The sequence below is a fragment of the Athene noctua genome, chromosome 8, assembly GCF_965140245.1.
Source record: "Athene noctua chromosome 8, bAthNoc1.hap1.1, whole genome shotgun sequence".
NCBI classification, from domain to species: domain Eukaryota; kingdom Metazoa; phylum Chordata; class Aves; order Strigiformes; family Strigidae; genus Athene; species Athene noctua.
The window spans coordinates 30,363,921-30,391,875 of NC_134044.1; the positions used below are offsets into that span (position 1 = coordinate 30,363,921).

Genomic DNA, 27,955 nt, shown 5'->3' on the forward strand with positions numbered 1-27,955 from the left:
CTCATCAAAACTATTTAGTATCATTCAGATGCTGAGTGTCTTGGTTGGAAAAACACAGAATTACTCACAAGTAGATTATGCCTTAACTGACAGATTTCAAGAATTGTAATTCACTAGTAAGTATTAGAAAATAATTTACAAACAGTATAAAATTACTATAAACTCGTACATCTTGTAAAGAAGATGCCACAAATGCAATTATGAAAGCAAGTGTTTCTGAAGGTTATACTGGTTTGCAATGGCGAGGTTACTCATCTTCCCTGTGGGGCAAGGAGATCTGACAATACTGTGCAGTTCCATTAATCAGTACCTCTTCTTGATTTTTCAAAGTTTCTTACCATACAGGCTATACTAATGAATAATTAATGACCCTTAAGGTCTAATACTCGTTATCAATTTCTTTGTAGTGTAGAATTTTTTATGAGAAAATTGCTACTCCCATTTATTCTCAGCTGCATCAAGAAGATACAGTATTAACTTTTTAAAAAACATATTCCCTCTTACGGTGGAAATTATAGATTTAACTATTAACATTACTAACATTGTTTACATTAATTTATTAATTTCTAGACCTTTCTTTATATTACACTTTTGTAAATGGCAGGCAAAACAAGGTACTCTGTGCAGTAATGAACGACATTTCCTGCCTTAAGCATAAAACCTCCAAACAAAAAAATGCAAACAAAACGCCCACCTTGTAATGATATATGATATTTACAATTAAGATCATAAATTAATTTCTCCTTTTTTTTTTTTTTTACTGTTAAGCAAGAACAGTGTGATTACCTCTTTCTCATTTTTACCAGAAATAGTATCTAAACCAGTAGTGAAATCAGACTAACAAATATAGACATCAGATACATTAGATTGTAATACTGGGACAGTTTGCCCTGATGCTAATATGCAAATGCTTTATACAAATGATGCTTTATACAAAGCTTGTTGGAAAAGTTTTAAGAGTAAGTAATTGAAAAACTGTTGGGTGGTTTGGTTTTTGGGTTGTGGGGTGTTTTTTTTTTGCATTAACTTGCGTCCTTTGATAAAATACAATTTTCTTTCATCTAGCATCCAGGTTTACCCAAGAAGACCGCTGCATAAATCCCTTCTTGACAGAACACGTCTTCTAATGGATAGCAGTAGCTGCCTCAGTGAATTTGTGGAATTATTTCAGTTATTTAATGGGATGCAACAGAACCCTAGAATGGTATCTATTTGACTTAAATTATAGCTCATTCGGTTAAAATTTTTGGGAGAAGCTGTAGGAAACTTCAGAGTGGTTTCACTTAAAGTGACGTGAAAATGTTTTTCCAAAGGCTCTATCCTGTAGCGGTATTACCGCTTTTAATGATCACTGACCACGGCAGCGATTAGTGAGCTCGCAACAGGTGCTCCAACGATTCTCAGCAGCACACAATCGATGGGTTTTTCAGCGCTCCTTCCAACAGGTTTTCCTTCCGCGCCCCCTGCGGGCCGGGCCGGGGTCCTGGGGCAGGGAGCTCCTGACATGTCGGCCCGCTGGCGCCGGAAGGCGGCCGACGGCGGGGCGGGAAGGGGGCGTCGCCTTCCGGTCAGCGGTGCCCTCATTGGCCAGCGGCGGCGGCGGCTCTGCCGGGCATTGGCGGGTGCCGATGCCGCGAGCGGAGGAGGCCGGGCGGCCGCAGCGGGGGAGCGCGCAGGGGGCTCGGCGGGCCGCGGGCGCCCCGCAGCCGCCATGTCGCGGAGGCTGCCCAAGTGAGACGGGGCTGGGGGCGGCGGCGGGCGGCGTGCCGGTGCCGCTCCGCATGGCGGCGAGTCCCGCCCGCGCTCGGCCGCTCGGCGCCGTGCCCTGCCGCGGGCGGGGGGTGAGGGGCGGTGGGGTGAAGCGAGGCGAGCCGGCGGGCGCAGGGGCCGTGGGCCTCCGCCGCCCCGTCCGGCCCTCGGGGGCGCCGTTCCCGTGGCTCTGCGCTCTGGCGGGGCTCCCGGAAAGGTCTCGCGCAGGGCGGTGGCAAAATGGCCTCTGGGGAACCCTCGGCTGGCTCCCCTGCAGCCCGCCCAGAGCAACGCCGCGTGACGGCTCCTTCTGTCGGAGAAAGCGGCATGCCCGTTATACAGTAGCCTTAGATGCCACTTGCGAAAGAAACCAAAGTTTATTATGCCAAGCTCTGAATAGCTAGGACATGCAAAGTAATCATTTTAATTCGCAGTACTCTTAAATTCAGCAACATAGTAGGATAGTTTCGGGATATAACAAAGATCATTATTATGATGATGCATCAGTTGAAACTGATGCTGAGATTTTAGTGTTACTTGATTAAAAACAATTGTTAGTATGTCGATCTTCACTCGGACACGTGTTAAATGCGCGACCAGAGGTGTTTCCATCTCGAAGTGTGTAATAACGTGAGTTGCCAGATGTATCTTCACCAAAAGGGGAGCCTGGCTGAGAGAAGTTTGTGTTAGAGACGCCTAGTGTAATTACCCGGGTCAGGCTGGAGTAGCTGATTATCTTTGAAGTTTATTATAAAGTATTAATAATAGGTGTGAAGGTGAGCTTAATAAATATGTTGGGAACAGTTGGTTTTAGTGTTTAAATTTTTGTGGATGTAGGCTTGAAGTAATACAGAGTTAATCAGTTACAAGCAATGTTTTTTTTAAGCCTTTTCTTAGACAAGAAAAATTGCTGTGAGGAAAATACAGGTAAAATTAAAAGATGTAACTGGGGAATTCTTAATGTTGTTGACAAAGATAATCTGTGAGAGAAGGTAGGGCAGAATGCATAAATACCATAGTTTAGTCAGTTGTCAGCTCTTTGCTGTAATTGGCTTAAACAAATTTATTTGGGATTTAAAAAATGACAAAGCTTTTTCCCGATATGAAACTTTTTTTGAATGTTTCCAGGTAAATACTATCTGAATAAAATTGTAAAACGGGTTCTTAAGTAGCCTTATATCACGGGGTAAAATAGATTACAAGGAAATCATATTTCTATTATTACTGAGAAATATTTCATGCTTTGCCTTTCTGCAGAGATCCTGCAAGAGGACGCTTTCAATATAACACCTGCAGAGGAGAGAGAAACTATTCCTGTTTTTCCTCTTCTGACTTTTACTCCAGTCTTGGGTTGGAAGACTTCCTCTCCGTAGGTGACATTTCTGGAACAGAGGAGGATACAGACTCAGCTATTTTATATGGAACTTTGCGAGGAAGTGTTGTTGGATTACGATACTACACAGGGATTGTAAGTGCATGATAAATTACAAAGCAGAAGAAAAAGTTGTTGTCAGCTTCAGGGAAACAAAATGTTTAATTTCAAAAATCTTTAGAACTTTTGACCAAGTATAATTTTAATAGAATTTTTTTCCTAACTTGCTGTATTACATGTTCTTCATAGGAAGTACTTAATCTAAAACTTTAATTCAAAATTTAATTAAGATAACTAAACCAGATTTGAAAGCTTGCTATTTGGTAGCTCTGCTCACCCACATAATGCAAATGAAAGTGACCGAAAACAAGAAATTAGATAGGTCTTTGAACTGTTTACATGAACAAAAAAGGAGTGTTTATTTGCTTACAAAATGTGTTAGCAGTTGAAGGTGGTTCTTGCTTGCAGGAATACTTTTGAAATTTCTGACATCTATCAGGTAGCTCTTCTGTAATGCTTTTGGTCTTTTGAATAAATAGTAAGGTATTTGACTGAACAGAATGATATACCATATTAATCTTTAAGCTTCACAGTATTAAAGTAAATGTATATTGGGTGTTTCTGCAAGTAATTTGCAACTAAATTAATGGGTTTTGGTATTTGTTTTGGTTTGTTAGGTTAATAACAATGAAATGGTTGCACTTCAGAGGGATCCTAATAATCCTTATGATAAAAATGCAGTGAGAGTAAATAATGTGAATGGAGACCAGGTAGGCCATATAAAAAAAGAACTGGCGGCAGCATTGGCAGGCATTATGGACAGCAAGCTAGCAGTAGTTGAAGGGTAAGTGTGAAGATTATGCTTTCAAGCATAATTCTGAAAACTATTTGTAAGTGTTCTCTTTTGGCAGAAATGACAGCTTCTGATAATATGAATGATGCTTCATGTTTTCACACTATTCTTCTGTTGAACTACTTTCATACAGTTTATTCTTTCCTATATATAATAAAATGTAGGGATGCCAAATCCCTTAAAGACTGTTGTGGAACTCTTAATTTAACTGCATGTGGTAATTTGTATAAAAGGTTTCCATGGTATGAGTATTAACACCTATCTGGTACATTCTGTGTTTTGATGAAAATAAGGACTTTGGAGTACCTCTTGCTGAAGAAATAACAAAGTTTGTTATAAAAAAAGTAAACAATTAAAGGATTAATGCTGTGGGTTTTCTTCATGCTTTTTATCAGGGTTGTCCCTTATGGAGCAAAAAATGTCTTTACCATGCCTGTACAAATGAGCTTTTGGGGAAGAGAAGAAAACAGGGAAGCAGTACTAGATCAGCTAAAAAGGCACGGGTTTAAATTATCTCCTCCTCTGAAAGGTAAGTCTTGAAGTTTGGGATTTTTTTCCTTTTGAAAATATTCAGATTGAATTTGCCACTTGTTGGAAGAAATGTTTAAGGGCTTAAGCCCTGGCATAGTCTTGTCATTCACAAAATTATTTTTTAACTTAGTTGGACTAATGCAGAGCTCACAGCTATTAATTTTAAACTTGATAGGAAGTATACTTTTGCATCCTATCTTTTATGTTACTTGATAGCAGCTGGAGGGGCATTTGAGCAACCTTTGTTTCTGAGGTTCTATTGCTCAATTCCATACATTCTTTAAAAATTCATAATGATTCCCTCCATTTCTCCAGACTTGAAAAAAATTTTTTTTAAGAAATAGGTTAGACCTCTTCATAGTGTGAGGGTTTCAGGGACAGTGTTGCTTTTTAGCAGAGTGCTAGGACATGTATCTGACTAGTGAGGTGTGAGCAAATAGAGATGTCTGAACAAATAAGCTTAGCAGACATGATGCTCTGCAGAGCCAGCCTTGCACAAAAAGCACCTGTGCTCCTGAAACTAGGCTTTGTTGAAGCAGTGGTAGTCAGGAGTAAGGATGCATGCAGAAATAAACATTTGGTAAAGGATAGGTAGATCTGTTTTACGTACAGCAAGATTTCAGTTTTTATCTTATAGGTTCTGTTGCACATAGTTAACAGAGAATGAGTTTGAAGTAAGAAAAGTTTTTGCATTATCAGTCATCACACTATTACCAAGTCAAATTTCATGTAACACCATTTTTAAGTAACACAGTTGCCATCTCAACAGATCCCAGCACGTGGCTCATTGCCTGTGAATCTTACAAAGCTTTGTGGCAAGCCTTTGTGGCCCATTGAAAGTAAAGGATAATTGAGGCTAAAAGACAAATGGTGAAAGACACTGTCTCATAGCCCACCATCTGGTCAGCATTGTTACTAATGAGCCAGTGAAGGCTGAGATTGGGAAGTCGTCATACAGTTGTGTTTCAAAATGCTGTCTTTTTAATGGCAAGTAGGTTCAGAAAGCAGGTTTGGATCAAAATGGATTTCTGGGAGAGCTGGTCCAAGTTACAGTGCTCCGGTTCATGCTGCTGTGCAGTTGACAACTGAACAGGTTTGCAGTTCATACTTAAACATTTGGAAGTTGGAATTTTAACAGTGGGGGCCTTTAACTTTTTCACTGATAAGACAGTAGTGGTGAAGTGGAAGTCTGTCACATTTTCTGAACCACAGATTTGCTTTGAAGTCATTGTGAACCTTTTAACTTTTCCATTTTTATACTGTAAGCAGATGTTTTAGCTGTGACAGCCTTGAGTCCCATGTAATTTTGGGAGGTTTTGGTTGTTCAGTAATTTTTTTATGTTGCTGTGGTGGTGTGTTTTCTTTTCTATGTCCTAATACTTTACCAGGTAACAAGTATGTTAAGTTCTCAAATGAAAATAAAATCAGACTTCCAGACTTTTATTTTCAGATTTGGCCCAGGGTGATATGTGAACGGTTGGGTGATTATTTGGTTGTGGTTTTGCTTTTCATTTGCTCTTTCAAATTAGAGTGAAGTAGTTATTTTAGTGAGTGTTGTACAAGGCTGAGAATATATTTAGCCATCCCTTCTCAAGCTTTTGGTTGTATTGGCATGTATTTGTCTTGGAAAGATTGAACTTACATTTGTTAGCTACTGCTATATAAAAACTATTCCAGCAAATCAGGTCTAAAGTGCTAGTCCTCTCTGTACTAATTGACATATGACAGGTAATTGTAATTTAATGGAGGCATTGATTATTTAGCGAGGTTATTTTTAATTGCAGTAATTTTAATTGCAATTTTTGTGTTCATTTATGCAGCTTAAAAGTGAATTTGACAAATTGTTTGAGGATCTCAAGGAAGATGATAAAACTTGCGAAATGGAAGGAGCAGAGGTATTTCTTAAGTTAGAAACCATTTTCTATAAAACTATGAATACTTAAACATCTAGATGTATACTTAGCTTTTCCTGGACACAGGAGATGCTTGAATCAGAAAAAAAATCGGCAGATACAAAGGACTTTATTAAAAAAAAAAAAAAAAATCTCTTCCAAAAGTGATATGTCAGATTTAACATGTGAATAGTGCTTAACGTATCTGTTTAATTTGCAGACTGTTGGGACACTCTTGCTTTCCCATCAGAAGCAGGCATTAGCTTGGATGGTTTCACGTGAAAACAGTAATGATTTGCCACCATTTTGGGAAGAGAGAAGTGACTTCTATTACAATATACTTACAAATTTTGCAGAAAAGAAGCGACCTGAAAATGTTCGTGGAGGAATACTGGCAGATGATATGGGACTGGTAATAATACTTATACAAAGCTTGAATTTTTGTTTATGCAGAATGTGTGTGCATGTTTCTTATTGGTTCATCATCTGGTTCATTTTAATCTGTGGAAAATATTATACTCTCTTCTGTTACGCAGGGTAAAACACTTACTACTATTGCATTGATTCTCACAAATTTTCAAGATGGCAAGCCTCTTCCTGTTGAAAGGATCACAAATGATAAGATTTGTGAGGTGAGATGAAAGAAAAAGATTGTTTTAACAAGAGTTAATTTAGCAGTTAATTAAAAACCCCGTGCCTAGTATCTTGACTGTGTTATCTTAGGAGTGTATGCCTGAGTATACTCCCAAAGAAGAATTTCTGAAGGCGTAAACATTTTCCAATGTTAAGGTTTACAAATTCTTAAACTACTTATAAATTTTTCCTATAGGCAAGTTGTGACTGCACAAATAGAAGTGGTGTTTTTTCTGGGAGTGTGCATGGATAGTTTCTGTGTGGTTTGGAGGAAACAACCAAAATAGGAAGCGGAGGATCTTGGTGTAAAGTACATAAATAAATCTCAGTTTGTTTTTGCCAAATACTTGAAGAGAGGAGGGGAAAATGTTAGTGAACTAACACTGATGTGCAGATTTCTTAGACAGTGTAGTTCAAGTGCTTTTTGCTTTCATTATAACATGATTTTCAAGACAATGAAATAAACTAAATGCTAGGATTAGGTGATTTATTATGCAATATTCCCTGACAGCATTAAGGCTGGGCGTCTGGTTGGCCATACTCATCTAAATTGAACAAAATAATGCTTTATGTTTTGACCTCAGAATGTTAACAGGGAAATGTTATTAGTGTGTTTTCTTCCTCGGACAGCTGTATAGCTGAGTTTGAGTTTCTCTCCCTCTTTACAGTTTCATTTGAACTCTGTGTGTGGCTACTAAAAAAAAAAAAACAAACCCCGACATAAATAGTAATATATTTTTCAGCACCTTTTAAGTGACTGTCTCATTTGCCACTGAGCAAGTTTTCCATGTTTCAGAGCAGTAACTAATTGCTGGTCAGATTACTGTAATAATGTTGTTGGTATTTTTTCCAGTTGCTACATTAAAGAGTAAAAGTTTCCATTCCTCAATAGGAATCTGGTACTAACAGTATGAACAGCGTTGGACGCAGACTATGTAAAGGTGACATCAAACTATGAAAAGTCCAGTAATGCTTGCACGATAATTTATTGCCTGTGGTACTCTTAGTATGTGGTCAGTGCTAGTCTTTACAACCTCTTGACAAGCTAAGTATCTCAGAAGTGTTTAAAACATAGCTTTAGAGTTGTTTCAGTTGACGCATGAGAAGATTAAGCGCTTCTTGAGAAAGTTGCACCCTGTTGGGAAAGGTACTGTGTCTAGAAAATGGATTCTGCATTCCTTTTGCTTTCATTTTTTCATTCCTTGTACATAAAGCAGGAGTACTTTTGCATCTGTTAGAACCTTCTTTGTCTGAACAGTAAATGTTAGTAATTAAATTGTAATTAGGTTCTGTATTGAGTCACTTTTCTTTTTAAATGTTTTTAAGTAATGAGCAAATGACAAGTATTTAAAAGGATTTTATCACAGTTGTAGTTTTCAGGTTATACTGGGGTAGTTTATGGATGTATATGAAAAATTGTACTCGCTGTTAGTACCTTTTGTAACTCATCATGGTCTTGAAAATGACCAAAGAAATCTATGAAGCTTGAAGTTTTCTTTCAGTAACCTTCCCTCACTGTCCTCCCCTGCAAGGAATTCTAAAACTGATGTCACAACAGGAATGAAAGGCACTGACAAGGAGGGAACACATTAGTATGAGCTGTCTCTGGTAAAAGTTATTTTTACCAGTACTCTAGAAGGGAGAAAATGCAGACTTTTGAGGGGTCAGTATGAGTGTCACTGGAAAATCAGTACCTTTACCAAAGCTTAAATGCCTAGCAGCATCCAAGATATTTACTGGGGTTTTTTAATTATTTTTTTTTTCCAGAGCATTAAGCATTTTAACAAGATACTGTTTACAGCAGTGAGGGGAGAGCCTGCTTCTAGTATTATTTAATCTGAAAAAGTGATTATAATGTCTTTCAGACCCCCATTTCTCATTCTATTGTACACTAGATTGATGCCTATTTCTTGAGTCTTTGCAAGTTTTGCCATATTTCAGGATTTTATTAAACTTTTTTTAATAAAAAAAATAAATACTGAAGTTTAGATGTGGAATTCAAGTATGAATTTACTTAACCTGAATTATAGCAAAACTCTTTCTGCAAGCACTGTTGCTTTCAGTTTTGTTATGAACTCTGTCCTAATGCACGTGGGGTTTTTTTGCATTTGCTTCTGGTATGCTATTATTGGCAGAGCACAGAGGTGATGTTTTGTTCTGTGCCTGATAGAAGACCTTCACCCCAACAAAACAAAACGACCTTACCCAAAACCCCCACATGTGCATCTGTGATGTTACCACATTTTTTGCTGTTGCTGTTATTCATTTAGTTTCAGTCAATGTAGAAATCATTAATTAGTAAGGTTTGACTTGTAAAAAGCCTTTACTGTTTAGCATTACTTTCTTTATAGACCTTTATCCTTACGGTTAACAGTACAATGCTTACATTTGGTTTTTCCTCTTTTCTTGCCGGTTTGTTTTTGACCACCTGCAAACTCAGTACACAGTTTATGACTTTGTAAAGATTTCAGATTGTTTTAAAGAGTATTCTCATTTTTTTATTGGTGATCGCAGCATCAGTAGTACTTGTCCCATGCAGAACTAAGATTGTTTTGAAGGAAGTTTGTACTTGTTCTTGATCAAGTTATGCAAAAGTTGGTTTGATAACCAAGCTGCAGACTATGTATGTTTTTCATAAATACCAATTTCTTCCTGATGAAGACTCTAACAGTGTGATGGAGCCTGGTGTTTCTAATGCAAAAAAGTTTGAAACTACTCCATTGAAATACTCAAGTTGTCTTCCAAAAAGGTAGATAGCTGGAATAATATTTTTCTTTTTGTTGGTTTGCTACATAGATTTTTGAGTAAAAATAAAGTGGTACTTGATTATGATTAACCTCAGCCTCAAACATGTTCCTACTCTCTCCTCAGCTTTCAGTATGCTGTACTTCAGCTTACGTTTATTATCATAAGTGTTCTGTATCTGTGTTGCATTTTGGAATATATTTAAAAAGCATTAACTCATTCTGTGTGGCTTGTGTGACTGCATGCTTGTGTGTCTGCAGTAGTGAAACTGTCCCATAACATCAGTGTGTGGCAACTAAAAAAAATGGCTGTGAAGTAATCTTCTAGTATCAACTGGATTTTTAAGTGGTTAAGAAATACTTCACAGGCATGCTTCTGACAGAGACAGCCTTGAGCTGATGAAGTTGTGAAGCTTACTCATGTGTTTGAACTTTCCCACCACACTAGCCGCTTATAATTGGTGTGAACTTCAGTGATCATCTGTACCAAGTTTTATGAGCATGATTGACCCTGCAGCTCTGTGCTTTCCCTTTTTCTAACCCTTCTAAAGAGAAAATTTTGAAATCATAGTGGTATCTTATTTGCAATATCAAGTTCATTTGCTTTATGCTCTTGAGATTTAGTATGTAAATTCAAGCAGTAGTAGAGTTGTGGATTTGACTTGCCTTTTTTTTTTTTTTTTTTTTTTTCTTTCTTGCTGGTGATATCTTAGCAATAAAGCCAAGAAACCCAGGTATTCAGGAAGTGGTTTAGGAGAGCCTGAAGAATTGCTACTGCAACGAACAGAAAGTAAGTTGCGGGGAATTTTTTTTGTAATTGGTTACTGTGATGCCTGGTGTTTTCGGTTTGGTTTCAGAAAGTAAAAGGATTCCTAATAAACTGGAAAAGGTATTAAACTACTCAGGGTTTTTTGTTATTCAACCAAAACTTGAAGCAAAAAATTTTAGAAATTGCTGAATAGGAAAGCAATGTTTTAGTCCTGAGTGGTGTACTTTATGTCCTTAGCTGAACAAGTGGTAGTGTAACAAGCCATGAGCAGGGCCAAACAGATGGTGAAAAACAGAATTACTGAGAAATTCAGAATGTGACATGGACTCATTGTCAGGGCACTAGGGTTGGAAAAACAAATTTAAAAAATTAAATCCATCTTTTGTTGTAAATACCAGTAATGTGATCATGAATAGTCAAGAACACATCATTTGTTGAACTAAGTATCTTGCATGAAAAACAAAAAAAGGGCTACAGGTATTCTGGAGTAAGCAGTTAAGTTTAGGTTTGAAGTTCACTTGGTGTGAACCATATGCTAAACTATTTTTTCTAAATGATTGGTTACTTGTATTCCTTTGAAGGTTCCTAACCTGAAATAGATGTATTAAGATACTATATTTCTGCACACACGCCAGTCAGACTTCAAGGAGAGTCTGGATGATGCTCTTACTCATGTGGTTTAGTTTTAGGAAGCTCTGCAGGGAGTTGAACTCGATGATCCTTATGGATCCCTTCCATCTTGAGATATTCTACATTATTGTATTGGAGAGGAGAAGTAATTTGGTTAAAAGGTTTGACGTTTATGAAACATGTTGTAAAAATAAATGCACACATACGGTCTGCATGGTGTGAAAAATCCATGTTTGTGTGGCTTTTTGCAGCAACTTCCTGTGTCATCCAAGAAGATACAGGCTTTGCTTCTGCACTTCTAACTTCATCTGCTTGTTTAAAAAGACAAAGAAAGAGAAAAGGTAATGAAGGGATAAACAGATAATATTAATTTCCGAGTTTTTTGAAGCTGAAGTATTATACATATTTGACTTAATAAATGAAGCTTATGTCTTTGTAAATTGCTTTGATGCTGTTCAGGTGAAGAAATTTAGGAAGGGCTTTAGGGAACCATAAAGTTCTTGAACAGAACACTTAGTTTTAAAGTGAACTGTTACATCACTAAATATGACTTCTGTTTTCTCAGGTACCACTAGCATTCAGTCTGTTCAGAAGAAATATTCTGATGATGGCCCCAGAGCAACACTGATTGTATGTCCACTCTCTGTCCTAAGCAATTGGATGGTAAGTGCTAAGCTGTTTTAATGTGTAAATGTGATATATGTTGATAATGATGCTGTAGAAATAGTACTCCCTGTAGTCTCTCATGCTAGTTAAAGGTCATGTTTTTCCTTTTTTATGAAACAGAGCTGCTTTCACAACAGAGGTTTATTTGATAGAAATCAAAAAACTGCAGTAGTAGTGTAAGGAGAGTGTGGTTCCGTGAGTAGAAAGCTCACCACTGTCAGAAAGAGTGAGCTCGCTTTCCATTCTTGCTTTTGACTTGGCAGGTTCACTTCAGCACTTCTTGAACTCATGTGGTTTAACTCCTTAAACCAGATGAGGAGGGTGGAGGAGACTGGTCCTCCTTCTTGCATGCTCAGAATAAAATACTGTTGTACTTTATTGATAATGCATGTGACATTTTGTTTATTAGAGGTGTTCAGTAATTTCGTGATCCTGTTGGTGATTTGTGGGAGTAGGTCTGCTAGAGTGAACAGACTGAAGGACCCTTCTAGCTCTGTCTCTGTGTTAATTTTTTTTGTTTTCATGACACTTTGAATACAAATATTAAGAGGATATCTTTAATTTTCAAGTTATGTTTTATTTGGAAGTCTTTGCTGTTAGTGCTTAGAACATTAATAAGAAAAGGAAACAATCTTAGACTGTAGGTAAACCATTAAAATAATATAATTTGGAAACATAGTGTAAAAAATACTCTTCCTCTATTCAAAACTGAATTAAGTATTTGAAAAGAAAACTTGTGAGTCTGGTGCTTCAGAAGCCAGTTTGATTTTTAGTGGCTGTTGGGATTACTGTATGCTGAGAGCTTCACAGAACAAATGTAGAGAATGTAAACGCTGGTTTTAAAATGAATGCTTTGACAATTGTGCCATCATGCTATCATTTATGTTAAAACTTAGGTGGTTAACTCAGTAAGGGGAACAAGCTGTAAAAGAACAGTGAAAGAATAAACAAAGAGAAGATGAAGATAGAAAGTGAAAAAGAACATAAAAGCTCTTTAAAACTTTAAAGACTTGTGTTTGGGAGGAACAGTGGATTTTGAAGTGCATATACCATCAGGATGTGAGTTAACGCTCTGCAAGAAGTAGAGCTCGAATTACCAGAATGTGATACTATGTCTGTTAATGGCTGAGGTGTGACTGCTTCTGGTCCCTCTTGTCACCTGGGTGGAGAGGTAAAAAACCCCCCAAACTAAAATTGCTTTTGTTATATAAGTGGATGTAGAACATCACAGAGCTGGAGGAAGTGGTTTTTAGTTAAGCAACTTAGAAGAATATTATTCTAACAGTCATGTAGTAACACAGTATCTTTTGGATGACTTTGATAACTTCTCTTTCAGGACCAATTTGAACAACATATCCACCAAGACTTTAATGTAAATATTTATGTTTATTACGGTTCTGACCGTAGCAAAGACCCATTGGTTCTTTCAGAACAAGACATTGTACTGACAACATACAACATCTTAGCTACTGATTATGGGGTAAGTAAATGAGAAAAAGTGTTCTTTGAAGATCCCTTACTGTTCAAGACTCCTCATGTTTGGGCTAATAATGGTGGTATATTCAAGTGCTATTCTGTTAGGCAGTCAAAAGGTTAGAGCTGTAGTTTTACTTTACGTACTTCATTACAGGATTGCTGGGGTAACAAAGGGAGGTTTTTTTATTGATTGCTCCTGTAGAGAATATTACTTGGCTGCAATTATGACTGACTACTTCAAAATGAGACTTTTTAAGGATAGAAAAGGATGGCAAGTATTTAAATCTTCCTGAACTGTAGTAGCATGAGGGTCCCACTTCTGCCTTTCCCTATCAAATTCAAAGAATGAGGCATATAACACATAATTCTATAGTTCTTGTTGTGCATGGGCTGCAACCAAGTAGCTCATTTCATGAGATGAATTTGAAAATTTGTTTTCATAGAAATTCCGTCCATTTTAAACGCCTGAAGATTACATCTTTAAATATAGTATGAACTTTTAAGATTCTCTCTGATCCATTTTCTATACCTCCCTGTCTTTGAAGCCTTTCTTCTTTTCAGGCTTATCTTAATTTTGCTGTAGCTTATTCCTCATATTTAAGTATGAGAAGACCATACTTGAACATGGTAACATTTTCCAGGAATCATTAAATCTAAAAGGAGGAATGCCTCATGCTTACTTCTGCTTTTCTGTGCTGATAAATAAACAGGATGCTAATAAATACTCTCCATTACTAATTGTGTTATTGATATATTAATAGCTTGCTTAATCCAAATTGCATAAAAATTTATCAATTTTAGTCAAAGACTTTAAAAAATGCTGTGTTTCAGATCAGAGGTGGCAGCCCTTTACACAAAGTCAAGTGGCTGAGAATTGTGTTGGATGAGGGGCACACTATACGAAATCCAAATGCTCAGCAAACTAAAGCTGTCTTAAATCTGGAGGGACAGAGAAGATGGGTACTTACAGGTAAAATATTTTGATACCAGAGGAAGTGCAATGCAAATCATCTGCATACTACACCATCTTGTCTTTCCCACTTAGTGTTTCTACTTTTCTGGGATATAGTTAATGTCTGTCTGCCTCAGATTCATCCGGAATGTTTTTAGACTTGTCTTTGAGCAGTGTTTTAGGTGTGTCTCCTTTCAGTTGTTCTTTATTTTGTTTGCTTGTTTGTTTTTTTTTCTTAGTTTTTATTCAGTTTGTATTTTAAAATAAGTTTTGATATGCAGGTTTAGTGGAAGTGCAAGTAAAAAAAAAAAATTATGAGCTGGCACTTTATGTCTGGTTAGGAGCTCACGCTATGACATACTTACCCGAACCTCAGTAGCATTTTGAAGTGTAATAGTCATCCTAAAAACTGCCAGGGACCATTCACACATATGATCCTTAAACATAAGTTAATGATGATGTAACCGCTGCTGGTGAGGATGAAATGGAAAGAATAATGTCCAAGTCTTCCTAGCACCGAGAGCTGCAGTTTTCTCACTCTTACATATTTTAAGTCTTTTGTAAAATTTTAATTTAAAAAATAAGTCTCATACATGATCTTTTTGTTTGCTTGTTTTCTGTTTAGGGACTCCTATTCAGAATTCTGTAAAGGATTTATGGTCTCTTATTTCCTTCTTAAAAATGAAACCTTTTACTGATCGAGAGTGGTGGCACAGAACAATTCAGCGTCCAGTCACAATGGGAACTCCAGGAGGACTTGGGTACGAAGTGTTCCCAAAGGGTTTGTCAGCAACTATGACTGACAGTCCTTGGGCAATGTGACAAATCAGTGTTTCATGGTTAAAACTAAAATGCAAGTGTCATCAGTTCTTTTTTCAATTTTTTAGTTCAAATTATTTAATAAACTTGCATTATTTAATATTTCAGATTAATGAATTATAATGTAGTCCTGGGCTTGGATTTTTTACAGAACATGTACTTATGCAATAAACTGGAAAAAGAAAACCCCAACAACCCCAAACCAAACCAACCCCAGCTGAGTAATATGTCGTCTATATATGTATTTTTAGGCGTTTACAGTCTCTGATTAGGAGTATTACCCTTAGAAGAACTAAAACAAGTAAAGTTAAAGGAAAACCCGTTTTGGAGTTACCAGAACGTAAAGTGCTTATTCAGCATGTTACACTTACAGAGGAAGAGAGACAAGCCTATCAGTCTGTGAAGAAGGAGGGCAAGGCTGCTATTAGCAGGTAAGTAGAAGGCTTTCTTAATCCTGAAGGCTGAAGTTTGATACCACAAGCTTGTGTTTCGGACATTTTGATTATGTTAGCTCTAGTAGCCAAGTGTGTCAGTTTGTATGCTGTAAGCTAATAATTGCAAATTAGCATACATCTCTTCAGTTCTGAAGAGTGAACTATATATTAAGTTTTGTCCTGCGAGAAACAGAAAGGGATACTGTATATGTAAAGACTGGCCTTAAAATTTTTGTTGCCATGTTAGCATTTCTTCTAGAACATGTTATTGGTAGAGTTTTGTAACTTGTTTCAGGAGAAGATTTGAAAAAATATATTCAAACAGGAAAGTGAAAAATCAGAACAGCTAAATGTGATCACTTGATGTCATCTGTTACTTCAGGCAGTAGTGTTTCACACTAACAATAAAACTCTCGTGCAGATTTTTCAGTGAAGGGACTGTACTAGCTCACTATGCTGACATCCTTGGTGTCCTGCTCAGACTGAGGCAGCTTTGTTGTCATCCTCATCTTTGTGTAAATACATCTTCTAGTTTTTCAGCTGGTGAGTGAATGCTTTTGGTTCTTGTATTTCTAAAACCAGGACTTGCACTTTGTATTCAAGAACAGAAACATGTTCCATGATACGTGGAAAACATGTATGTTTTCCAAGCTTTCTAGCTTCAGCCTTTTCTTTTCAGCTTGGGTTTTTAGCTTTTAACTACTTCTAGCTTTGTTACCTTTTTTTTTTGTACCATAACATGTTTTGATATGTTCTAGAAGTGCGTACTCGAGCACATACTCAAATATGAACAAAAACAATGAAGTATGAGTAGTTACAAAGACCAGAAGCAGGAGTTAATAAGCTTTGACAGCCCATACAGAAATGACCGAAGAGGACCTCTGCAGAGCCAAATGCAGAAGGCTTGTTAAAAAGCAGTGTATCTGTTGTTGTAATAATTTACAGAAGTGCTTTTACAGCAAATTTTTTTCTTTGCCTCAGGAGAGAAGATGTAGAGGAGCTTTGGGGAATGGCTTGTAGATTGGTAGCCATGTCAGCAGAACCATTGCCTCTTCAGCAGAATAGGAAACTGTTGACTTTGTTACAGCTGTAAGGAAGGGTGAACACAGAGGACTGAAAGGAGAGTGAAATTTTATTTTGACGAGCCAGAACTGTACAGCTGCATAGGGTTGAAAATTACATGCATTTCTTTCAGAGGAAAGTATAGTCTGTTTGAAATACTTTACTGTTTTTGAAAAATCCTATTTTGAGATGCCATTGGTATGGGTGTGGGGTTTTTTGGTGGTGGGTTTATTTTTTTTTTAGTAAACCAAAAGGCCAATGAGATATGGTTAGAACCTTTTTTAGAAGATTGTGATTTATCTTCCTGAAAAATACAGGATGGAGAACCGATTGGATAATTGTTCAATAATTATTCAGAAATTAAGTAGCAAGTATGATTTGAATTCACCTAAAATAAAGCAATCTTAAATATAAATAGTGTCATCTCCATAGTATTGTTACTACTTGAACAGCTGCCCTATGAAAATTGCTTGTTTCTTATAGGCATTGTCACATGTGCACTTACCACTGAGCATGCAGTTGATGTTCTTGGAGAAATAGTAATTAGAATTCAGAGTAAGTTACTCTAATGTGTTTTGAAGTAGTAGGTCTGAATTTTCTCTAGTATTTGGCAGCTTGTGTTCTTACACATTGTAGGTTATATCCTCCTTGTGCATAAACTGTCCTAATTGCATTTTGATCAATGGAACTGTGTTGATGTATGCCAGTTCAGAGTGTTTCTTCTATGGAAATATTTTTTTAAAGTATCTTTCTGTATCTGCAGATAATAAAACTCCTGAAGAACTGCATGAGACTTTAGTGAAAAAAATGAAGTTGGTTCTGAGCTCTGGTTCAGATGAAGAATGTGCAGTTTGCTTGGAATCACTGACTGTTCCTGTGATAACACGCTGTGCACATGTGTTTTGTAAGCCATGTATTTTTGAAGTCATCAGAAGTGAGCAGGTTAGTTGTTCTATGGTTACAGTCAATTGTAATAGCTATTCAGAAGCAATGAACTGGTATCACCAGAAGGTCATCTAGCTATTGTTCTTTTAAATCGTAAATGGTGAACAGTGTAAACCTAGTTATCAGCCGGGTTATAAAAAGTATTGGCCTGAAGTCAAATTATGGCGAGAGTAGCTGTCAAACTGAACAGTATTAGAGTCCCATCAGTATTTTCAAGGACCTTTTCCCTAGTTCTCACCTTGCTTTGTCTCTAAGGTAAAAGTGATAGCATCCAGAGCAGCATTGTATACCTCTGTAAGGCTGGGTGCCTCTTCACTGCTTCTGTGTGATGCGATGAATGTATATATTGTTGTGTTTAAAAGAGGCCAGAGCTGTGTACTGGAAATTGACTGTTAAACTAAACTCATGTCTACCCTCCTTACTCCAAGCTGATAACCTGCTACAGTGAGATAGCTGCCCAGCTAGAGGTTCATCTTTATAGCCCTTCTCTGGACTCTCTCTATAATAAGCTTGGATGAACGCTTTCTGGTTGCTTTTTTGAAAAACAGTATTTATTTTTCTTGCGTGCTTCTGAGCCACACTCCTCCTCCTTGTTTGCCCTTTCCTTTCTAGGGTGATCGGATAGTGTGGTAGTCTCACCATCTGTATCCAGTGCTGCTGCACTTACTCTCTGGAATTGTTCTGCCTCCTACTCAGCCACAGTAGAGCTGCAAGTGCCAGGCTAAACCTAGGTGGTGTTCTTTGTAGGAGGCAGTGGGGGACGAAGTAGCCCTGCTTGTGCATAATCAGTCAGCCTGACAGGACAGAGGTGGGAAGTGGTGTCTGCTTGGCCTGTAGATTGACTTTGTTTCATTGCCAGACAGGCAAGCTTCACACAGATATCCCAGTAGAGAGTTTCTGAGAATTTTGAGGGAGACTAGTGATGTGAAATTATTCTCTAAGGAAAGAGCACTTGCAGAGGCCTTTTTTCATTGCAGAGGTTCTTGATGTGTCTGTAGCAAGAGTCGGTATCTTTGACTCAACCTTCAGGTGTATTTAGACATACAGAGAAATAAATCGGGTTATGACGTGATGGAACCTGTATTACTTGGCTGTACAGTCAGGTTATTTGCTATGCTTTGCCTAGAAAAGATCTTGTAAACTGTAAACTAGGGCCGTTGTCCAATTCCATGTTGTTCCATAGATTGCTTTCATAGCAGTGAAGTCTGAACAGAGGTGGGTATAGATTCTGCTCTTTTGAACTATTGTGAGTTTATAAAACAGTGAGTAAGCCTTTCCCATGTTCAGAATTATTTCTGATTTAAGTCAATTTCCAGGTAAGTTTTTGCAGATTCCAGACAAAAACCTGACAGATTCTGGAGTCAGGAAATTCAGTGTTTCCACAGGATAGGTATTTGTCCTAGTGCTGCATCTTGGGTGGGTAGTTCCTGTGCCTCAGTGGTTACAGTGCAACTCTCTCCTAGTAAGTAGCTCAGGAAAGTACTTTACTTACCACCTTAGAAACAAACAAAACTCATACCCTGCCTCCAAAACAGCTTGGGTTCAAACAGGATTCTTCCAGGCTTCCATTAATACAAACGTGAGAACATTAAGCCATCAGCGAGGAATGGGACATGAAGCTGTCAACACAAAACTGCTAAGTGAAAAAGATTGGCCTTTAATTCATTAGAAACTTGAAGACCATTTTATCTTCCTAATGTTAACCTAAATGTATTTACTGAAATTGGAAAAACTTAGTAGTTAACTGCTTGAGAGTTAACACCTTCATTTCTGTCCTTCATTTGAGGCTAGCTTCAGTGTTGTGCAAGTAAGTAAAGATCCTCTGCAGAAGTCCCAATAAAGCTATAAAATCTCTACAGTAGTCTAGCGTCTGTTTTAACTGCATTCTTGTAACAGCTTGACAGATACGCATTAAAACATTCTTTTTTTCTCTTCTAGTTGTTGATTGTGAGACATTTTTGTCATTTTCCCTGCAAGTCTTCATTTGCGTTGTCATTGTTCAGTTGTGTTTGGGGTTTTCTGTTGTTGTTAATTACAGTACTAAATCAGAGAAGGGATGCAGAAAGATGTGAGCGTTTTATTAAAAAAAGTCTTTATGAGCACTATTCAGATTTTTTTGCAGAAAATTTTTTTAGATTTGAGTTAATTTATTTTGCCTCATCATTGGAGGACTTTTGGATTGCTGCCAAATCAGGAATGGTTCATTTGTAACTGCAGTTTGGAGACTGTTATTTTAGATTCGTTTGTGTTAAGATTCTGTCTCTTGAAAGGATATCTTTATTGCTGCAACAAATTCATGTATGCAGACTACGACTGCCAACCTCTAATTGCTAGAGGTTTGCTCCAGATTAGCAGCCCCCCGTGTTCATCTGCTTTGTGAGGTCTGTTTGCAGCCTGTCTAAAGATGCCTTGGTTCTGTGGCCAGATTGCTGTATAAGCTGAGTTAGCTAATTTTAAAGGGTTACCCTGTTAGGCAAAAGTTTTTCATGTCTCTCATTTTTGCTTCACGAAGTTGTGAATTTGTACAGTGCACACAGTCTTTTGTTAAATTTTGTGAGTTGTCCTATGGAAGTCCTACTGTGTAAATTCTAAACTTTGCATTATCTAGAGTATGGTTCAGAGAAAAAAGCTTTTGGTGTTAAATTATGTCTCATTTTTCATGGCTGTTGGGGGAAAAAGAGAAGATACACTGTGTCTGGCCCTGACAGAGCATATTTCATCAGACTGCTATTATTTCTGTGCAGGCTTTGAAGAAAAGGGGTAAAAGGTCACTCTTTGTTTGTAACTAAGATGTTGTCTTTGAAAGTTGGTTTATTTTTCTGATATTTTAAATAGTCTTCTCCCAATAGCCCAAGTATTTGCTTGCTTTTAAATGCTGAGCTGCTTATTTCACATACAAACACGCTTAGAAAGACCACTTTTAAGGAAGGCTGATTGTTTTTAAAACATGTAGCATTCATGTGACCTTAATATTCTCCCAAAGTATTTTTATCATGTGAGAAATTACAAAGCAGTGTGTCACAAGATTTAATGTACTTCTTGAGGATTTTTTGTATGAACATCAATATAATAATTTCATGAAAGGTGCTTTGTAAAGGTGGTCTTCAGTACTCACTATAAATAATTTGATTTAATATGTTTCTACTAATGTGTTATTGGGGCTTTTTCGTAGCCAAATGCCAAATGCCCTCTCTGTAGGAATAAGCTTCGGGTAGAGCACTTGGTGGAATGTCCCCTAGAGGAAGAAATAGACTCCAGTAATGGAAAGAAGTCTGATCAGGAGTGGATATCCAGTTCAAAGGTACATTACATTGTGGTTTACTTGGCTTTCATTATGGTTTTGTAGAGTACTCTCTAGAATTTGTATGTAAATATGCTGAACATGCTTTACATATGCATAACAGACTTTAAATTATTATTTAAAAGTCTGCACAGCATGTCTAGCCAGCACAGGAGAAAATGTGTAATTAAAACGTCATGACAAACAAATTTTGCAGCAGGGAACCAAGACAAAAGGAGCACCAGTTGTAATTTGATGCTGGTCGCTGTGCAGTACATAGATGTGTATAATAAAACTTCTGGTAAAAGAACTATTGCTTTGCCTTTTGTTTCTGTTTCTGAGGAATAGTTATATAACCACTGAAACTATTCAGCTCTTAATTCACTTTTGGAAACTAAAAATATAAATAAATCCAGGTAGGGGACTCCTGACAGCAGGAGGTATGTCTGGAAAAAGGGGCTTGTGAATCTTCTTCCCCAAAGCACCATCAATCACCCTGTAGTCCCTGATCATTAAAAGTGCTCAACCCTTAGTTTCCTGTGGAAACTAAAAGAAACCTTACCCACAGAATGTAAGATTAGCTTGTTTAAAAGGTATTACTGAACAGTGATTGCTCAAGTGATGTGAACTGCATCAAAGCACCTGTAGGAGTAGAAACTAACCAAGTGAGAGTAAGCTACATAAGTCTTCATTTGATTTCAGGTAAATGCTCTCATGCACGCTTTGATAGAACTACGGAGGGATAGTCCAAATGCTAAATGCCTGGTTGTTTCTCAGTTCACAACTTTCCTGACCCTGATAGAAAATCCCTTGAAGTAAGTAGACCTAATGGCAGTTTAATAAACACGTGCTTTTACGGTGTTTTAGAAAGATCTCTCAAAGAATATAGTATCTTTTTGATTTTTAAATCTTCAGAAGAGGAACAAATTGCTTAAATACTTTCAGTGGAATAAAGCCATGAATCTTTCTTGTTATTTTTAATGTATCTCCTGTTAAATGCAGAATTTTAAATATGCATTTCAAAGTAGACGTCAGGATTTAAATGTATTTATTTCCTCTTGTCACAGGAAATGGATTGTTAAATTAAACATTTCTACTTTCTCTTCAGAGAGTCAGGGTTTGCCTTTACTCGTTTGGATGGATCAATGGCACAGAAGAAAAGAGTAGAAGCAATTCAGTGTTTCCAAAGCAGCCAAGCAGGATCCCCAACTGTAATGCTTTTGTCTCTGAAAGCAGGTGGAGTTGGATTAAATCTGACAGCAGCTTCCCGAGTGTTTTTAATGGATCCTGTGAGTGATGGGTTGTTCATAATGATCTGGCTTAATCTAGATGAAACTCCTTTGATGTTTTCCTAAGGGGTGGAAGGAAAGCCCCCCTGAGAATGAACCACACTGATGAGTATCTGTTAAAGGGAAAGTAGGACTTTTCTTAATTTGTTTCCCTGGCATGTTTTTGTGCTGTTCATTTATTTACTGTGAATGGAAAGAATGCTAGTAGTACTGTCAACAGAGTGGTTTGACATCTTACAGTGTAGCATTTGACATCTGTTCTTCTTTCTTTTTCTTTCTGATACTTTTGAATGTGGTTTTCTGCATGTTCTACTTAATAACTTCAGAAGCCATAGTGGAATTTCAGGAACTGTATTTTCTCCTGCGTTATAATGCGGTGCTTCTCTGCTCTAGTCTCTTCTGTTATTTTTGTGAATTTATTTATAAATATATTAGTCTGAGGTTACTTTTTGTGCTTGTAGGAGACTGAAAAAGATGGCAATATCTGAATTTAGGGAGTTTTTATTTCCTTTCATTAAAGCACTTGGGAATGCAAAATTATTTGTAAGGAATAAAAATGTAAGTTACATTTATTGATAGCAAACTGGTACTCTCTACAGAATTGGTTCATGTCTTCTTGTGTCATTGTACAAAATCAAACTTTTTCTGTTCACTTCCTCCTTTCCCCACTATTTACTCCTCTACTCTGATGTCCTAGTTTTTGGCAGTTGGAAACTGAGATGAATTTGGTAGTTTGTGCACTTGAAAACAAAAACAAAGCAAATGAAAATTACAGTGTTGCTTTGGACTTGGGCATCTGTTAACACAAATAGTAAAGAAAAGGTACTAGCTTGGACACCAGGTTAGTGATAACAGCATGAAGACAAAAGCTATTTACTTAATAAATGGAAAGAATTAAATATGAGAGTCTGGAGAAGTTGCCTTGGAAAAAGATTTTTCATGAATTGTGATACATCTTCACAAGCATCGTTTGTGTGCTGCATTGAATAGTTCAGTTGGAAGGGACCTACAACACCATCTAGTCCAACTGCTTTTTTTTTTTTTTTAAAAAAAATATCTCTGAATAAGAGAACTTGTGGAACATACTAGCGAATTTTCATTTTCTGTGAAGATAATGAGGTATAATGCATACACTCTCCTGCGACAAGAAAATTAAGCTAAGCACTGTTAACACTGAATGTATAGTTATCACTCTACAGCATATAGTTATACCTCACAAATCAGAGCCAAATATAATTGCAGCCTTTATACACCATCAAACAACTTCTCACCCTGCTGGTAACCATCCCATGATGGTAACCATCCCAAGTGGCAGTGATTGACTAATTGTGTTTAATGAAGGAACAGTGGGACCACGTGATCCTTTACAATCTCACTTTTGAATGTTCGGTGCCAAATGAGATTGTCACACATTAGCATTTCTTGAAGTGAATTAGCAGCAATAATAGGATTTAAGAAGCAGAAATACCTCGCCAGTGAGTAACTAGTTTTTCTACTCAGGCTATGTGGTTTTGTTGTGGAACTGTAGCTTAGAGGTCTGCATTCTTTCTCCAAGATGTGTTATATCACAGTGCAAGGGAGGAGGAGCATTTATCCAACCATGGACTACTTTATTCCCTTTATTTAATTGGTTGTCTGTTTAAATACAAGCATATCTGCTGAATTCTCACCTTTAAGAAGAAATACGAACCTTTAACATGAGAGTGTCACAAGTATACAGATGTTTCTCTGTATTTCCTCGTGTGAAATGTAGTATCCTTTCTATGAGGCATTGCAGCAAGGCATAGAGGTCTTGCAATTCAGTTTTCTTTGGACTCATGAGAGAAGAGAGTAGTACACTTTGGTTCTCCTCGACTACAGCAAAGGCAGAATGGAACATGGTTGTGCCTGTTTGGGCTGTGTCTTTCCTCAAGACGAGATCTTGTTTGTACAGTGAGGTTAGAACAGTTTGCTGTACATAGCTTGCCAAGAATGTTCATCTTGCAGTGACAGATACATCATTTGTTGCACTTCTCTCTACCTTAGAGTGGAGAAACAAGACCTGTTTTGGCTTTTATCTTGCAGCTTGATGTCTTAAGTGTGTTTGGGCATCAGAGGTTCTTAGAATCTAAAATTAATTTTTTGAGCTAGCCTAGTGCTGTTTTTTCCCCCTCTTCTACAGAAAGGAGTCATTAAGAAGAGTTCCTAGATAACTTTCAGTATGTGGGTGACATGGCAAGATGAGCCCACTGCATGAGACTTGCTTATCACAGACAGAACATTATTACATTTTAGGTAGATTTAAATATCTGTTCTGTGAGAACTAGTAGCACTGTACCTTTATATAGAAGAAACATGCTGGAAAAACACAGAGTGCAGACTTGGCATTTCACAAATCCTTGTATTTAGTGTTATATCCTAAGCATAAGTAGGAACAGCTACACTACCATTTTGTGTTTAGCAAGTTTCTTGTTTACCAAACTTGATTATTTCTTAATAGTCAAGGGACTTAGTCTACTGATAAATAACTGTTATTCAGCTGGTTTAGATTTTGCTGTCAGGAAAAGGGTACTGAGACAGTATATGCAGCGTTTATTTCAGAATTAAAATGATAGTGAGATTGATGTCTCTTTGACTCCTGACAAACTTAATTTTTAAAGCATTTACCTGAAGTTCCTACTGGTTATGAATATATGACCAGAAGTTCTCAAAGTTTTCTTTATAGTGGGATACTTAAGGAGTGAGACATTAGGTTAGTAGTAGTTAATCTGCAAGAAATACTTGTTCAAGTGGTGATGGTACAGTAACTTCTTTGTGATTCTGTGTGCACTGTACTGTGTATTTTGAAGGGAGATTAACTTGTTCTTTGCTTCTACTTACAGGCTTGGAATCCTGCTGCAGAAGACCAGTGTTTTGACAGGTGTCACAGGCTGGGTCAGAAGCATGATGTTGTTATTACAAAGGTGAGCTGAGAGATCATCTGTTTTATCTCTGAACAGTTTGCTGGTTAGGAATAAATACATTTCTGAAAAGTTTTACTGTATTTTTAAAAGAATCATGACATTCTGTGTCTCACCAGTAAACTTGAACTGTGGTATGATTTTTTTTTTTTTAAGTGTGGGCTTTGGATTGTAAGGTTTTATTAAATATAACCTATTTCCTGTGAAATAATAACTATAGAAATTAGATATTCCTGTTGAGCTATTTGGAGGGACTAAGACTGGGGTAGTATTGCCATTGTATAGCCTGGCTATTGCAGTTTAGTGTCTTGAAGGTATGTAGAATGTTTTTGCTTTGTCATAGCAGCGTGTTCAGCTGTGGAAGAGCAGCTGGTCTGTCTCATTAATACCCAGTCACAAAAATGTTACTTGGGGAAACTGAAGAGAGGTTCTCTTGAGTATAAGTAGCAAAGAAGAGACAGATAACCTTCCAATAAGTGTTTTAAAAAAAAAAGGGGGGGGGGGGGAAATATTAAATTGCCAAACCTTTTCCTCCAACTGCTTTCTCTTGTGTTTTCTTTACAAAGTAGTAACAAAGTAATGGAACTGTGCTTTACACTACTGACCTTTTTAAACTTTTTTTTCCCAAAGTATATAAATTTCTCATCCTAAACTTTTCATTAAAAACAAACCACAACACCTTCATTTCAGTGGGGCTTCTTTCGTATTTCAGTTCATTGTGAAGGATTCAGTAGAAGAAAATATGATGAAAATTCAGAACAAGAAGAGGGAACTTGCAGCAGGAGCCTTTGCTACCAAAAAGCCTTCAGCAAGTGAAGTAAAACAAACCAAAATTAATGAAATTAAGGCTCTAATTGATTTATAGCTCTCAACTGGTATTTTGAGTAAATAATATATTTTAGTTAATACTGCTCTTCAAGTTACGTGTTTCATGCTAACTTTTAGTTTTGCTGTCTTTGTGGTCAAAACATAAGTGCTTCAGAGATTACAAAACCTAATTTGCTCCTAAATATCAATGTCGAAGTGCACAAACTTGTTTTGCATTCCTGGAATCTTTCCAGTGTTCATTTGTTCGAAATGTTGCTTATTATGTACAACAGTTAAGAATATGTAAAATCACTCAAAACAGAAATGCATATTAATGCTTTCTAACTTGCAAGAATTTAATCTATTTTTAGAGGTGAAAAGGTAACAAAATGTAAATAATGTCTTTTGTCCTTCAGACAAAACCCTTAAGAAATTAATTAGCTTCAAGTTTCAATCTCGGTGTTTCCTGATGCCCAAACAGATCATCTGGATTGTTTGTTTCCGAATAGGTGGTCAGTGAGTGCTTCATAAGGAATTCTTACTTCTGCAGATTATGTTCAAAGATGGTATTTAATTCAGAAGTTTAAGTTTTGCGTTGTTTTTCTGCATAATACACAGGTGCAGCAGGGAGTTCCTCTGTTTACTTCCCAGGAGCTAGTAAAAATGAAGTACTTAAATTTGTAACACACTTTCTTTTAATATTTTACTTCCCTTAAACAGAATTCTACTGGTAAAGGATAAAAAGCTAGAATCATAGGCTTGTATTGATAATACACTTTCTAATAACTTCTGTACACACTTTGAACAATATGGCTGTGCTACATGCAAAGTAGAATATGACCCACTTGCTTGTCAGTGAATCAGTCCCTGCAAAACAAACAAAACAAATTTTTTCAATAGCTGCCAGCTTTCTAACAGTTTTCTTGCACTGCTAAGTGCTTTTCCAGTCCCATACATATGTCTTAATGGAATGCTGATCTGTGTGCATCTTGATTATAGAGGAAGAATTTGGTAGGTTATGTTCTCATGTACTGCAAAGTAATAAACAGCACTAAAGAATCTCAGTTGAATATTCCTGTCTGTTCCTTCTATCTCTTTGCATTTGATTCTGGTCTGTTACATGTTTTCTTAACTCTATGCTGCCTTCCCTGTAATGCTCAGACTTGGAATTGGAGGCAGAGGTTGCTGTTTCAGTCCTGTTCAGAGTGAGGAAGTGTATTTGGCAGCAAAGAAATGGACTCTGATTTGCTTCTAATGCCTTTCACCTTTTCTTACATCTTGGAATACCAGCCAGCTGGTTATAAGATAAATTGCAAACACAGGAAATGGAAAAGGACTGAGAAATAAAGGGAAGATGTCTGATGTTTGGAGAAACAGGGAGCAAAGGGAAGGAGTGAAAAGGTAATTCAGAATATGTAACCTAACAAGCTGATGGAGTTTTTGGGGAGCCAGCATCTTAGCTATGGAGAAAAGTGTGGTTTAGGTCTGTTGAAGAAAGAATTAGAGACGTGCATGATGGAAGACAGCATGAACCCCAGTAACTGGTGGTCACTGGAGAGTTGGCAGAAGAATGAGAGAACAGAGCTACACCTGGACAAAAATTTAAACTTCCTTTAGGTTTTTGTGGTTCAGATGCTGATGTTTAGAGATAAAGTGGAGAAATAATTCCTGATTATGAACAAGTTGGCTTTGTGTCATTCTTTTTAAGTCAAAATTCCATGAGGATTTCAGTATCAGTGGCTAGTCAAGCTACATTGTTACCTGTGTTAAAATATACTGACATTTTGCAGAGTAGCTGAGTTATGATTACAAAAACAATTACTAGTATCATTTTTTCCTAGATGGTTTCATGTTCCAAAGCCAAATAAACACTTAATGGAGTCAGTACTAAGCTGTATGGGTAGTTAAGGTCTCTCCCCCAAAAGCAGTTAATGTGGACACAAACAGAAAAGAGTCAAAGCTGAGAGCTGAAAGGTCCTGAGTTGGAGCTGTTTAGTTACTTAGGTGGTTTGGAGTTTACTTCCGCTTTTCGTGATCGGTAAGTAGTCTTTGGGCTGTTGGTAAAAAAACCTGGACACTTGCTACTGTCAGCTAGAGCAGCATTAGGAAAGCT

General features: G+C 37.2%; 1 protein-coding gene across 4 annotated transcripts; it reads left to right on the forward strand.

Moving 5' to 3' along the window:
• The first annotated feature begins 1,611 nt into the window (after positions 1-1,611).
• On the forward strand, positions 1,612-27,912 carry HLTF (helicase like transcription factor). Of its 4 annotated transcripts, none has more exons than XM_074911701.1 (24): positions 1,612-1,731; positions 3,007-3,217; positions 3,799-3,965; positions 4,370-4,503; positions 5,498-5,598; positions 6,326-6,400; positions 6,618-6,809; positions 6,934-7,029; positions 7,923-7,971; positions 9,692-9,779; positions 10,488-10,564; positions 11,425-11,514; positions 11,739-11,836; positions 13,176-13,319; positions 14,147-14,285; positions 14,893-15,028; positions 15,338-15,517; positions 15,942-16,063; positions 17,346-17,524; positions 20,700-20,828; positions 21,510-21,622; positions 21,916-22,096; positions 24,958-25,038; positions 25,748-27,912. In XM_074911701.1, exons 1-24 carry the CDS (start codon positions 1,712-1,714, stop codon positions 25,898-25,900), a joined length of 2,955 nt encoding a protein of 984 aa, XP_074767802.1. In that variant the 5' UTR covers positions 1,612-1,711; the 3' UTR covers positions 25,901-27,912. The 4 variants fall into 4 exon arrangements, with proteins under 4 accessions (XP_074767802.1, XP_074767803.1, XP_074767799.1 ...); XM_074911698.1 differs by lacking the exon at positions 1,612-1,731 and adding an exon at positions 1,852-2,379; XM_074911700.1 differs by lacking the exon at positions 1,612-1,731 and adding an exon at positions 1,853-2,379 and having other exon boundaries at positions 5,501-5,598.
• The last annotated feature ends 43 nt before the right edge of the window (positions 27,913-27,955 follow it).